Raw genomic sequence first — 12,076 nt, forward strand, 5'->3', positions numbered from 1 at the left:
TCCAGTCCCTGCCATATGGACTCAGAGGTTACATTTGAGACTCCGACTCAAATGGACTATCCTGACAGACTTTACCAAGCCCTTTCCAATTTCTTCATGACTTTTTTGAACTGGGGAGCCCAAACCAGGGCATGGTATTCCCAGCATAGCCTTCCCCGGTACATTTCAAGAGACAATAAGTTCCCTCAGTCTGCTGACCATGCTGCTTCTAATCTTACCCATCACACTGTCTTGCCTTATTTGTGAGAGCATCCTGCTGGCTCATAATCAACCTGGCAGTCACTGTAACTCATCCACCTCCTCAGAAATGAAGCTCCTCAGTCAACTCCTTTCCCCCATTTACACTACCTCATAGGGCTATTCTGCCCTGAGCACTGAGCTTTGCAGTTTCCCTTGTTAAAATTCCTAAGATTTGCACTGGCATGATTCCCAAACTTGTCAAAATCTGCCTGAACTGAGACTCTGCCATTCATTGTGGAAATGATTCCTCTTAATTAAGCCTCATGTTCGAAGCTGAGGATGCTCTGTGTCCATATCCAGATGAAGACGCTGGACAATAAGGGCCCCAGAACTGGCCCCAGGGGTTCTCTGCACACCACCAGTCACCAGCCAGACACTGAGCACTGCCCAGGTACACCACTATTCCTAGCCCAGTAGTTATTCAACAGTGTCATTCCACTGAACTGGAATTTACAGGAGCTAAGAAATCTCAGCATTCTGCATGACTGGGACATAATTATAAATGGTTTCAGATATAGCCAAATCCATCCTCCTGCACTTTTGCAAATGGTCCAGACCACTCAGATCCTTCCCCAAGTATGGCATTTAATGTTTATTGCAAAAATAAATAAAGATTGATTTTCTAGCAAGCATCAGTACTTCTGTATAATAAACAGTAGTTTTTTAATATTTTTCATCAATAATTTGGGACGAAAGGACATGGATTTTGTCTTTCTGAGCACCTGCAGCATGCCTTAAAATATTTTGTATGTTGATAAAATAAGCCAAGCAGTTTATCCTTAAAATGCTTTGCTTCTCCTCATGTACTGAAAGGACTTTGCAATCACTCTTAGTAACTAGCTGTTAGAGACTACATAAAATAAGACACCAAGCGAGTCAATTAACTGCATTTCACTGTTCTCTAACAAAACCATCAGATGCTGAGGGATTATTTTTACCAAAACCTACTATCAACATCTTTGCCCTTTAATTTAAAGGCCTAAAAACACAGATAATACTGCTCACTGGCTTGCAATAAAAAGTAATGATATGTCAGTCACTTGCTTTAACTGCCCAAGACAGGTTCATGACATACCAAGAGCACTTGTCTGCATTGAAGTATCAAGGAACCCTTCAAGTGACTGAGGTACAAGGAAGTACAATAGCTAAGTTAGGATACACCTCTGCAACACCCCAAAAGAAGTCACAGATGATGACTGCCAATTCCTTAAGACCAGGTTCAAGCAGAAGGTAACCAATAAGGGGGAGATCCGAATCACACAATCCCTCTTCAAAAATGGCAAAGGGTGAAGATAAGAGCAAGTCTGTCTGTATAATGGACTAGTATGCTCCTCACCCCTTTTCCAGGAAACTTATATCCAATTTCCCCTTCATGCCTCTTCTGCATTCATAAAGTGGTCAGTTCTTTTAACTGTGGTCAAAGGAAGTAACTAATACTGCTTCAGAGCCTCTTGTCTTAATATACAAGCTAATGTCAGATCTCTTTTCCAGATATTGACGTAGAATTTAAACTACAGCAGTAATATAACCTATAACCAAAAGATAATTATTTTCTATAGTGAATTTACTAGCAAATAGCTATGCAGTAATGTAAAAGACTCAATCTGACTAAAACAAAAACATGTGCACATTTTCAAAGTCCTTGCTTTGATATGTTTTTCAAAATAAATCCTATAGAATTTTTTATTCTGTTTTCATAGGAAATACTATGTATTCCATTAGAAACAAAAAAAAAATTACTTTAAGAGTTCTGTCTTCAGCTTTTGGTCATACGTCTCCTCTATGTTCTTCACAGCAACCTCACGACGCCGAAGTGCATCTTCTATAGCTTTATTTTTCTCCTCCTGAACTTTCAGGGTGCTGAAATATCCACAAACATACAGACAATAACTAGTTATAAAGTCAAAGCTTTAGTCTGGGGTTTTGTTTCTTTTTCACAATAACATTTATAGACATCAAAGGGCAATGTGCTTGTTTGGAATACTGTAGCAATTTGAAATCATCATCAGCCTCTGCCACTGTAGTTCATTAAGAACATGGAGATGTGACACAAACTAAATTGCCCTATTTAAAATTCAGTACAAATCAATTATGCAGCTATCCCGGGTTAACCCTGGCTCAGTTTCCCACACCAGAAACAGTTCAGAGGAAAGAGTGTTGAACATGCTATTCTATCAGCACCCTCTGCTGGGTTGATAAAAAAAACCCAAGTTTTCTCAGCAGGATGCTCAATTTGCTATGGAAAACAGAAGACAAAGTAACATTAAGTAATATTGAAAGTTTGGCCAAAAATTGATTAGTTACTTTTTTTATTTAACTAAAGAAAACTGATCTAATTAAGGACAAATAATTAAAAAAAATCAACCCCAAAACATAGGACTAATGAAGCAAAAAATTAATGTGCATATCTCATGAGTATTAGGGTTACATACTGTGTTGTTTTGGGGTTGGGTTTTTTTAATTTAAGCATTTAAAAGTGAACATCTGGTTCCTTGCCTGCAAAGCAATGCTGAATTTTTTTGGTTGGATGAGGTGGAAGAGAAAAAAAATCAGAAACATCTTTTTGTATGGGGTATCCCTGCTAATAGGAACAGTATACAATACTGCTTAAAATATAAAACATAACTTCTGGATATATAATCTATTTCAACATCACAGAAGCAGAAACATCTTGAGACAAGTTTTGCAGAAGCATCATTGTACATATCCTTCAGCAACTTACATTTCAAATGCCTCCATCCTTTGCTTCAGCTCTGCCTCCCTGGTCCTTATGGATTCAATATCTTTCAACAGACTTTGTCTCTGAGCATACACTTCCTTTGCTTCTATCTAAATCACAAAACATTATACTTAGGTTTACTTCACTGTAAAACTTCATTTACTGTTTAACACACTCAAAAGGATCTTCCTCAGGGACTGACTGACCTTACTCCCATAAATACTATTTATCTAGTAATTATATGAAATGACACCCGGAATCAATTTTAATTATCTCTTTTTAATTCCCTTTCTACTTTCACTCAGAGTAAAATGTTTTAGATGGAGTCACTTCTGCCTACTCATAAGCACCCTTCCTTTAAGAAATAGCACTAATTAAAACTTAGGTAAAAGGAAAAAAAGATTTTAAAATTGCAGAATATATATATTCAAACACATGACTTTTTTTTAATAAAAAAGTTTTGTATGTTCTTCACAAAAACGTGGTTGAAGAAAAAAATACCAAAACCCACTGAGAAAACATGACTTAAAACTGAAACTGAGCAAATGAACAGCCTTTCACTTTTTGCAGTTTGATTTATAGAACTCATAAAAATTGTAAAAGGGATTCTCATGTGATGAACATGAGAACCAACACCAAAACCCATATATCTTCCTATTAATAAAAATGACTTTATTTGCCCTTAAAAACAAAATACATTATTTCTCAAAAAAACTCCAAAAAACTATGAAGAAAATTATGTTTTTATCATTGCAAAACCAGCACAGCCATATGGACCCTTATATCAACTTTGAAAGTCATGTGCATTTGACAGTGCTGACAGATTCAGCTGCTGCCATTGGTACATAAATTAGAGCTGTTTCTCAAGCCACATTTCCTAGACATAAAGTCATCACAGTGAAGGGTTAAATAACCTGACATCTTTAAAGTAAACATACCTGAACTCTGTTAAAAGAAGCCCCAGGTAAATGAAACAAAGTTCTCAGGAAGTGCGGAAGCTGACAAGAGTACTCAAAGATTTATACACAATACTTGACAGATATGTTGATCTGAGCATTGGTAGGGTTTTTTTTAATTACTGAGTTAATTTCATGACCACAGAAGATGGATAGCATAACACAGGTGTTTTCTTATCAGCTTCAAAGTACATAATCATGAAATAAATTCACAGCATGGTGATAATGTTATAGCAAATTCTATAGGGACCTGCACAACTACTTTGTTAACCAACACCACATGTTCTCAGGGAAAAAAAAAACAAGACAAACAAAACCATAAAACCACCACACCAAAGCAAAAATACAGTTAGCATTTGTGGATGACTATTATTTGGATACGAAGGTCTACTGCAGATAGCAGAGAGATGGCAAGGCAAACAGGCATCAGAAAAGCAAACAAACTATTCTTTCAAAAACTGAGAAGTTACAGCTTGAGATCAGGATAAGCAGTTGAGAACTGTTACTTTGTGCTGTAGTAACAGTTACTACCCTGGCAAAACACCAAGAGTTAACAGCCCAGAGGAGTAACTCATCAACACAAAAGTATTCTAAAAAATGAAATGAGATGATAGCTTACAGTAAAGATGGAGGTTACTCATAATATTCAATATATAAAAACAAACAGCATATCTGTACTACACAAGCTATTTATTCAACTTTGGTTAGAGTCTTACCAGCAGCTAAAGAACTTATGAGTAACTAAAAGCTATGTTCAATTTTCTGTGAAAAAAAATCAGTGATCTGAATTCAGCAAAATTATTAAAACAGATTTAAAAGTATTTATTACATTTAGATCTCAGCTTGCAGAACTGTTCCTTTTCCAGCCATCTCTACTTAGATGTTTAACCACATTCATTCTTTCTGTTGCTAAATGCATTCCCCTATTTATAAGGACAAATGTGAATTCTAAGTTTTCCCTAACAAGCCAAGTAAGATCTGAAGGTAAATATCCCAGAGATAAAAGAACAGTCTAATCAACTCACTGAATAATTTTGCAATAGATTAGGAAGAAAATATTTGGAACTTCACCTCTTGTTGCTTTTGAAGCCTCTCAATAGCATTCTTTTCACGAGAAATCAAGGCTTCAGACTTTGCTTGATGTGTCTTCTCTAACTCATGGCGCAGCTCAGAGATTTCTTTCTGGGTCTGCACTTTCTCCTCCATTTTAATCTTTGCTATTTCAACTTCTTTAAAATGTTCAAGCTTTTACATAAAGGAGGAAGAGAGGGTTAAATAGGTCCATCTTCAAAAAAGACAATTCCGCCTGAGACAATTCAAAATTTCACCTTGAATTTCCCCTTAGGAAATAATAAATTGATAAAATTAATAGAAATTAATTACCATGACGGAAGTATTTTAGCAGCACATACTACCTGCACATCTCTCAGAGTTTTCATGATTTTACACAAAACTATCAGCTTTAGACAAGAGCAGAACAGAAGACAATGAAGAAAAATGCACTGCTGGAATGATACTCTTCTTGGAATTAAGGAATGGCCACAGTCTTTTACTCCTCCTCTGACAGTTGTCCCTTTCCCAAAGAACCACTTTTGACTAGGGATTCAAGAACTGGCAGAAACAGACCCACACTGAGTTGCTCAGAAACCACAGAAATTCACCTAGACATAAAATGAAGTGCCAGAAATGTAAAAAAATGTAGAACACATAACTTCATCTAAAGAGGGTTACAGAATGAGACTGACTTCTAAGCACAACTAAAAAAAAGTAAGTGCCCATAAACAGGTAAGTACAAATCTTGCAACTGCACAGAAGAATTATTTGGAACATGATTCCATACAGTGTGTGAAGGACAATATATGTGAGAGCAAATGGGATTATAAAGAATTAAGACAAAAATTTGGAAGAAAATGGAAAGGAAGCATACAAGACAAAAATGTGACAAAAAACCGAGCAAAAGAATAAAAAGAAAATTACAGGAAAATTGTGAGACCGGAGAAAATATTAAAGAGTAGAAAAAGCACAGTAGGAATATCTGATCAAGGAATTCAAGTCTGTGGGCATAAATTTTGTGAAAAATTAAAGAAATGGTGAGACAGTACAGCATCACTTGTATATATGCAAATTTGGTTAGAAATGTCTTACAGTAATTCACGTCATGTTGCTAAGGAATTAAGGTAAAGCTAACTGAATTTAGAAGATATTTACACTTGGTTAAGAGTTACAACTTTGTTACAGCTTTGTTACAACTGGTTTGCTTAAATTGATACAAACTTAACAACATATAAATTAACATGTTTAACATACTAAAAAAGAGCCAGTTGGGGAATAAAGACGAAATGAAGAATGAAGGTAAAGAGAAGTTTAACTCTCCACAGTACTACTTGTCTGGCTGAATAAATGATGACTACACTGAGTGCCTTTAAAAGTGTGTGGAAGAATTCTGATTATTAGATTATCGTTTTTATATCCCAATAAACTACTGATCTTGACAGAAATTAATGAAAAATATATTGAAATGAAATACAGTTGATTTATTTTTTTCTCTACAAATAAACAGATGATCTTGACAGAAATTTATGGAAAAGAAAAGAAGATGTATTTAAATGAAATGCAGTATATTCCCTCTGCTCCATTTTTCAGACAGAAGGATTATCAAAGGATTATGTGACAAAATTTTAATCTTATTTCTGAAATGAAGGAAAATTCTCTAGAAGGGCTGTCTTCAATTATACGATGAAAAAATATCAGAAATGATTCATAATACTGTCTGTTATGACTTTAGAGTTTCTGTGCAGTGCTTTGAAATAGAATGCAATTCTCATCAGTATTAAAAATTAATTATCTGTCAAGCTACACAACAGCAATTCACACCTCTCAGTTGCTATGCATCATATTGAAATTCAAGCATCAAAATCTTAACTGGGAAGGAAAATTAAAACTGTGGTATAGAGTAAACATTTCTCCATAAAACAAAATAATCAAACAGCAGATAAAATTTACCATATTAAGACAAGCAGAGTAAGTAAATGTGTAACAAATTAATATCAGAATAAAAAGCTTAACATTCTGTGCACATTTTTAAAAAAAGGGGATGACAAATACACGTTATATCATCAAATTAACAGCAGATATTGAATTAATTTAGCCTTTTTTGCTTGTTTTAACTAAGTATTAGTTAAATACCTTTTTTTCAATTTACCTTAAGTATTAAAAGTTTGCCATGTGTAAAGTCAATATTAACAAATGTCTCCCTCAAATTCATAAAACAGAGTTATACCTTTTGATGCATTTCTTCTTGAAGCTGCTTCTCTATTTCTTTTCTATATTCATTAAGTTTTACTTCTAAAGATTCATATTTCTGATGCTGAGGATAGGAGTCTGCAAACTGTTCATCAATCAGCTGAAGCTTCTCGGCTACAAAAAAGCAACACATCCATCGTAATTTAGAAACTCTTCCTGCAGTTACCTCACCAAAGACTGCAGGAACCTCTCCCTGTGCAGGACATTCCTCAGCTTATCCAAGCAGCACTACCATAAAAAGACCTGTGTGGCACAAAATCAGAGGCAGTACAGAAATGCCATTTATCTGCTTTATATATACATATATATAATCATAACATATATCTAGGAGGAGGCACTTGCCTGTTTAGGCACTATTTGTGGTATTACATATTCATTCTCTTTACCATGAGTGGACAAGAACTTCCTTTTGCATGCAACTTTTAGCTTTTTTGTGTTCATATATTAACAACACCATGCATATTATACATTCAAGAACTCCCAGCCTATGGCTAACTTGCTCACAGAAAGAGGACACACATTTACAGTTCTGTTCTCCAGAACATATTTCAACACAAAACATTTACAGTCTATTTGTCATAGGTCTTAGCTAAATGGCCAAAACACACGAGGATTAAAAAAAAAAAAAAAATCCCATCCTGATTTTGCCTTAAGAAAATTTAGAAATCCCATGTTCTAATGACAGACATGACCTTTTTTCATTACCACTTTGGGTTGCATTTGAGTAGAGTAACGAAATAACACCATTGATACAGTATATATAAAGCCACACCATATATCAGGATGAAAATACCTGGGGAGATTTACTTGCACAGGTTGCACTTACCAAGAGACTCTCTGTAAGGAGGCACTGAGGTGGTCTGAGTTTCTGTGTTGTGAGTTTCCCTGTTTAGATGATGTTCTGTAAGTCCAATTAAAATTTGCATAAGGAAACCTAGCAAGATCCAATAGATTAGTTAGTTCTGATTTCATACCAAAATGGAATTTAAGCCTCTAATTAACAAAGCAATCCTCAACGTACAAGAAAACCTATTTGATTTACAGAAAGAACAAGTATTTCAGTAAAAATCAATACTGGTAAACAATTATGGCATAATAAAGCATACTCCAGTCCATCTCAATCAGCAAAAGCTGTCCTTTTGCAATTTTTCTTCCCAACCATGTAGACTCCCAAGGAGAGTTGAGAGTGAAGATTAACTATGAGGCCTTTAGGCCACAGGGTTTTTGAAGATCAAGCTCCTTTAGGTTATACAGTATAGCTAGGTTTCATCATGCACATAGAACAGTTTCTTATATAATACAATGGAAAGTCAGTTAAATCTGTAACTAGTTTTTGAAGTATATTCTGCCAAAAACCTGAGTTTTCCAAGTTAGTATCAAAAGCCTCCAAAGAGCTTTATATTTAATACCCGATTACAGATTTTTCTCATATTTCCAATATACAAGTCACTTATTTTGTAAGTGAACGTCAACAGTTAATCCACACCACAAATACGAGTTGGATAATCCTGAAATACAACATTCATCATCTTGGTGTACTGCAAGTTTCAAAATCCAGCTAAATCCATATTACTCCCATACCAACACATGCCCCAAAAATCTGAATTTTCATTGCACACATCTTAACAAAATGAAACTAACACAATTATCCTTGTTTGCATCACTTGTAAACATTTTGTACCTTTATTTTCCTTCCGAGTTCCTGAAGTCTGTAAGAAAAAAAAAGAAGTTTTAGCCAGTCTATTTTCACCACCACTGTAATTTAAACTAATTTTCAAAATCAAAATGACTTTACCAGTGATTTGTAAAGATTGGATTTTGGATTGATCCTCATTAATTGAAGAAGATCTTGCATAGTCCACAGCTTTGGGGAAAGAAAGATCAGTTGGAAAAGGTTAAATAATTTAAAATAATTTCAGTTTTGCAACTGGCACTATTTCACAGTTCTAAATGTTTTCCATTTGTAAAAGATCTATTTGCTCCCTGTAAATCATTTTCAGAGGCCTGCTGTTCTACATTTACTTATCTTCAGTACTTCAGACATATGGCAGCCAGCATGCAGCTTCATCATCAGCTGAAGCTGTGAAAAGGGTGTTTTGTTCCCTTCTTATCCTCATCACTTTTCCTGATTTATCATCCAAATCAGATGAGCTCACTAACTCAAAGGATGATTAACTACTCACCAGGTCAAAAAATTAATTTTCAGTTAGAAACAACCTCACCCTATCACACACTTACAGAGATACAAAGGGAAGGCAAGGACTGCCCTTTTCAACCACCCTTTGTAGTTAGAACAGCTTGAACTGACCAGGAACCACATTTTCAGTGAATTGAATAGCCAAACAAACTTTTACTAGATTCAGTTCCCAAGTGCTCTGTCATACAGACAGATTGTGACTGTACCTCTCCAGAACAGTGTCATTACCTTATTGCCACTTAAAAGTATTCATGAAAATGACCTTGAATGAAGAATGTTTCATGGTGATGATCAGAAACTGTACTTAGCTTTGTATTTCCTATCACAAAAAAAATTATCTTTTCAATTGTTACAATATGACAACCCCCAGAGAACAAAGCTCCTAGACATTGTGGAATAGGCAAAATACTGAACTTACCTTCTTCTTCTCTAACCCACTTTCTGGAAAGAAAACAGAAAGTGAATACTCGTAGCCACATCTCTCTAGATGATCTGCCACCAAACTGTTGGAAGCAGTGATCAAAAGTGAACCATCTTCACTTGGAACCATCTGTGGCTGCAGTTCTCCACTCAAAATTGGGTGCATTAGTTCATGGATTAGCTGGTTTCGGAGCTGTGTCTGATACAGAAAAAAGCCATTGTATTATCAGTTTACATGGGATTAAATGAGTTTTAATTTTTCAAAATCCACAGGGAGCCTCATTTTACTTGTACAACCTACAAACAGAACAGAGCAGACTAATTTTGGCAAAATCTAGAAGTGTACTATGAACACCCTGCTTTTTTTTCAAAACCCTATAATGATGGATACAATGAACTCATGGCTTTCCCTCAAAATGTATCAAACGTAGGACTTAAAAAGAAGCTCCCAGTCAAGAGCTCACACAAACACCACTCTTGTACCATCATTTTCAGATCACTGCTTTCCTGTTTTCCTTCCCTTTTGCTTAAATAAAGCCCTCCTGATGGGGCCTCCATTTCAGGTGTTCTTGGAACCCTCACTGGTCCTCTTTTGAGTCTCATATCAAGAAGAAGCTCATGCCACCACAAAAGTAGGGCAAAATAAACAAAAAATTCAATGTCTTTAATATCAATTATTTTGTGGGGATGCAAAAGTTTACTAACCAGAGACCTACAGGCACTAATAATAATTAAATGGCATTTTTAAATTATTTATTATTATAGTGAGTTACAATAGAGAAAAAAAAGTAACCTAAAATCAGCAGATCTCCCTTCCATGAAAGGAAGAATTATTTTCATTATGCAGTTATACAAATTTTTTACAGAAGATCAAGACATAAATAGTGTTTTAAGCTTTCAACAGCAGGTATGCAACAGTGACACAACTGAATAAAGAGGTGGTGTGTTACCAAAAATGCAAAAAAATAGCTACCAAAACACAACAATGCCAGATCAGCAGACTAGCCCAATATTTTAGCACGGTTTTCCAGAGAAATTAGGCTGAAAACAAGATTACAGAACTACAGAATATTCTGAGTTGAAAGGATCATTGAGTCCAACTCTCAAACACAACTGAAAAAACTGTTTTCATTATTAATTTCTGAACTTGCCCAGTTTCGACCAACTTTAAAGTGGTATCTCAAAAACAACCAAGAACAGTGACCTCTTATACGTCTTGTGGAAAAGTGCAGGTGGAAAGCAAAGGGATGAATTCCCATCCCTAATACAGAAAATGAACTGAGAAATAACTTTCTAGTCAAAGAAAACAAAGCAAGAATATGGTCTTAAACAGAAAATTACCTGATAGAGTATTAGTTAAGTCAAGCGAGAAATGGTTCAAGCATTGCAAGCTTGGGATGGAAATCAGTAATGCAAAAACAAATTGTACTGAAGAGGAAATTCCTGGCTATAGGATGATCAATGTTACTTTTGAAATACTGATCTCGAGTTTTTTTCCTAAGACATTCTACTGAGCGAGAAGACAGGAACAAAACAGTTCAAATAGTTTTAAAACAGGATTGTAGTATTTTAGAAGTATTATTCATAGAACATGCTTACTTATCATAGTAAATCATCACAACATAGCTTACTTATCACCTGTAACCTAAGAGATCCTTTCCTATTTTATATTCTAATTTATTGTTCTCTCCCCGTTTTTTGTTTTTTGTTTTTTTTCAAGCATGGGTATTTTCAAACTCCTAATACAGGCTTTTAACCTTCCTGGAAAAAAACTCCGAGGCCAAGCATAATAAAAAGCCATTCTCTTTAGGGAGAACCTCCCATACCGGGGGGGAAAACCCAAACACAACACACCTCCCCCACACCCCCGATACTAATTAGGTTGTGGCAAAAATAATACTTTGTGGAGAGAGTGAAACTTGTACTCGGCATGGCTTTCATAGCTCTCAATGTTAAAGCAGTACAGCGGATCACAGCTAGCACCTGCTGAAAACAAAGCACACCTTAAGTGTGTCCAGCACGCCTCGGCTCTTAAAAGTCTGATACAGCTTTTTCCGGAGCTCCTCTTGGGACAAGGTCTCCCTTTCAACCGAAGCCATCCTGACCTACAACACCGAAACAAAAAGGGGCATTACGGACTCGCAGCTCGACCCCGCAGCCAGCGAAACGCCGAGCGTTCTCACAGCCCCCGCCTCCCCTCAGCCCGCTCGGGCTTTCCCGGGACAGCCTCCCGCCACCCAC

General features: G+C 35.8%; 1 protein-coding gene across 7 annotated transcripts in view; it reads right to left on the reverse strand.

Moving 5' to 3' along the window:
• The window catches only part of OFD1 (OFD1 centriole and centriolar satellite protein), a 52,949-nt gene that overhangs the window by 40,690 nt on the left and 183 nt on the right, over positions 1-12,076 (reverse strand). For all 7 annotated transcript variants that reach the window (XM_086880052.1, XM_086880051.1, XM_086880050.1 and 4 more), the window contains exons 2-10: positions 11,839-11,940; positions 9,834-10,034; positions 9,014-9,082; positions 8,900-8,927; positions 8,045-8,152; positions 7,196-7,332; positions 4,987-5,160; positions 2,963-3,069; positions 1,981-2,100 (exon numbers count right to left, since the gene is read on the reverse strand). In XM_086880052.1, the coding sequence (XP_086736178.1) occupies positions 1,981-2,100; positions 2,963-3,069; positions 4,987-5,160; positions 7,196-7,332; positions 8,045-8,152; positions 8,900-8,927; positions 9,014-9,082; positions 9,834-10,034; positions 11,839-11,934 (1,040 nt within the window). In that variant the 5' untranslated portion in view covers positions 11,935-11,940. The remainder of the gene's footprint in view (positions 1-1,980; positions 2,101-2,962; positions 3,070-4,986; positions 5,161-7,195; positions 7,333-8,044; positions 8,153-8,899; positions 8,928-9,013; positions 9,083-9,833; positions 10,035-11,838; positions 11,941-12,076) is intronic.

This window comes from Cyanistes caeruleus, chromosome 3 (genome assembly GCF_971803275.1).
Source record: "Cyanistes caeruleus chromosome 3, bCyaCae1.hap1.1, whole genome shotgun sequence".
NCBI classification, from domain to species: Eukaryota; Metazoa; Chordata; class Aves; order Passeriformes; family Paridae; genus Cyanistes; species Cyanistes caeruleus.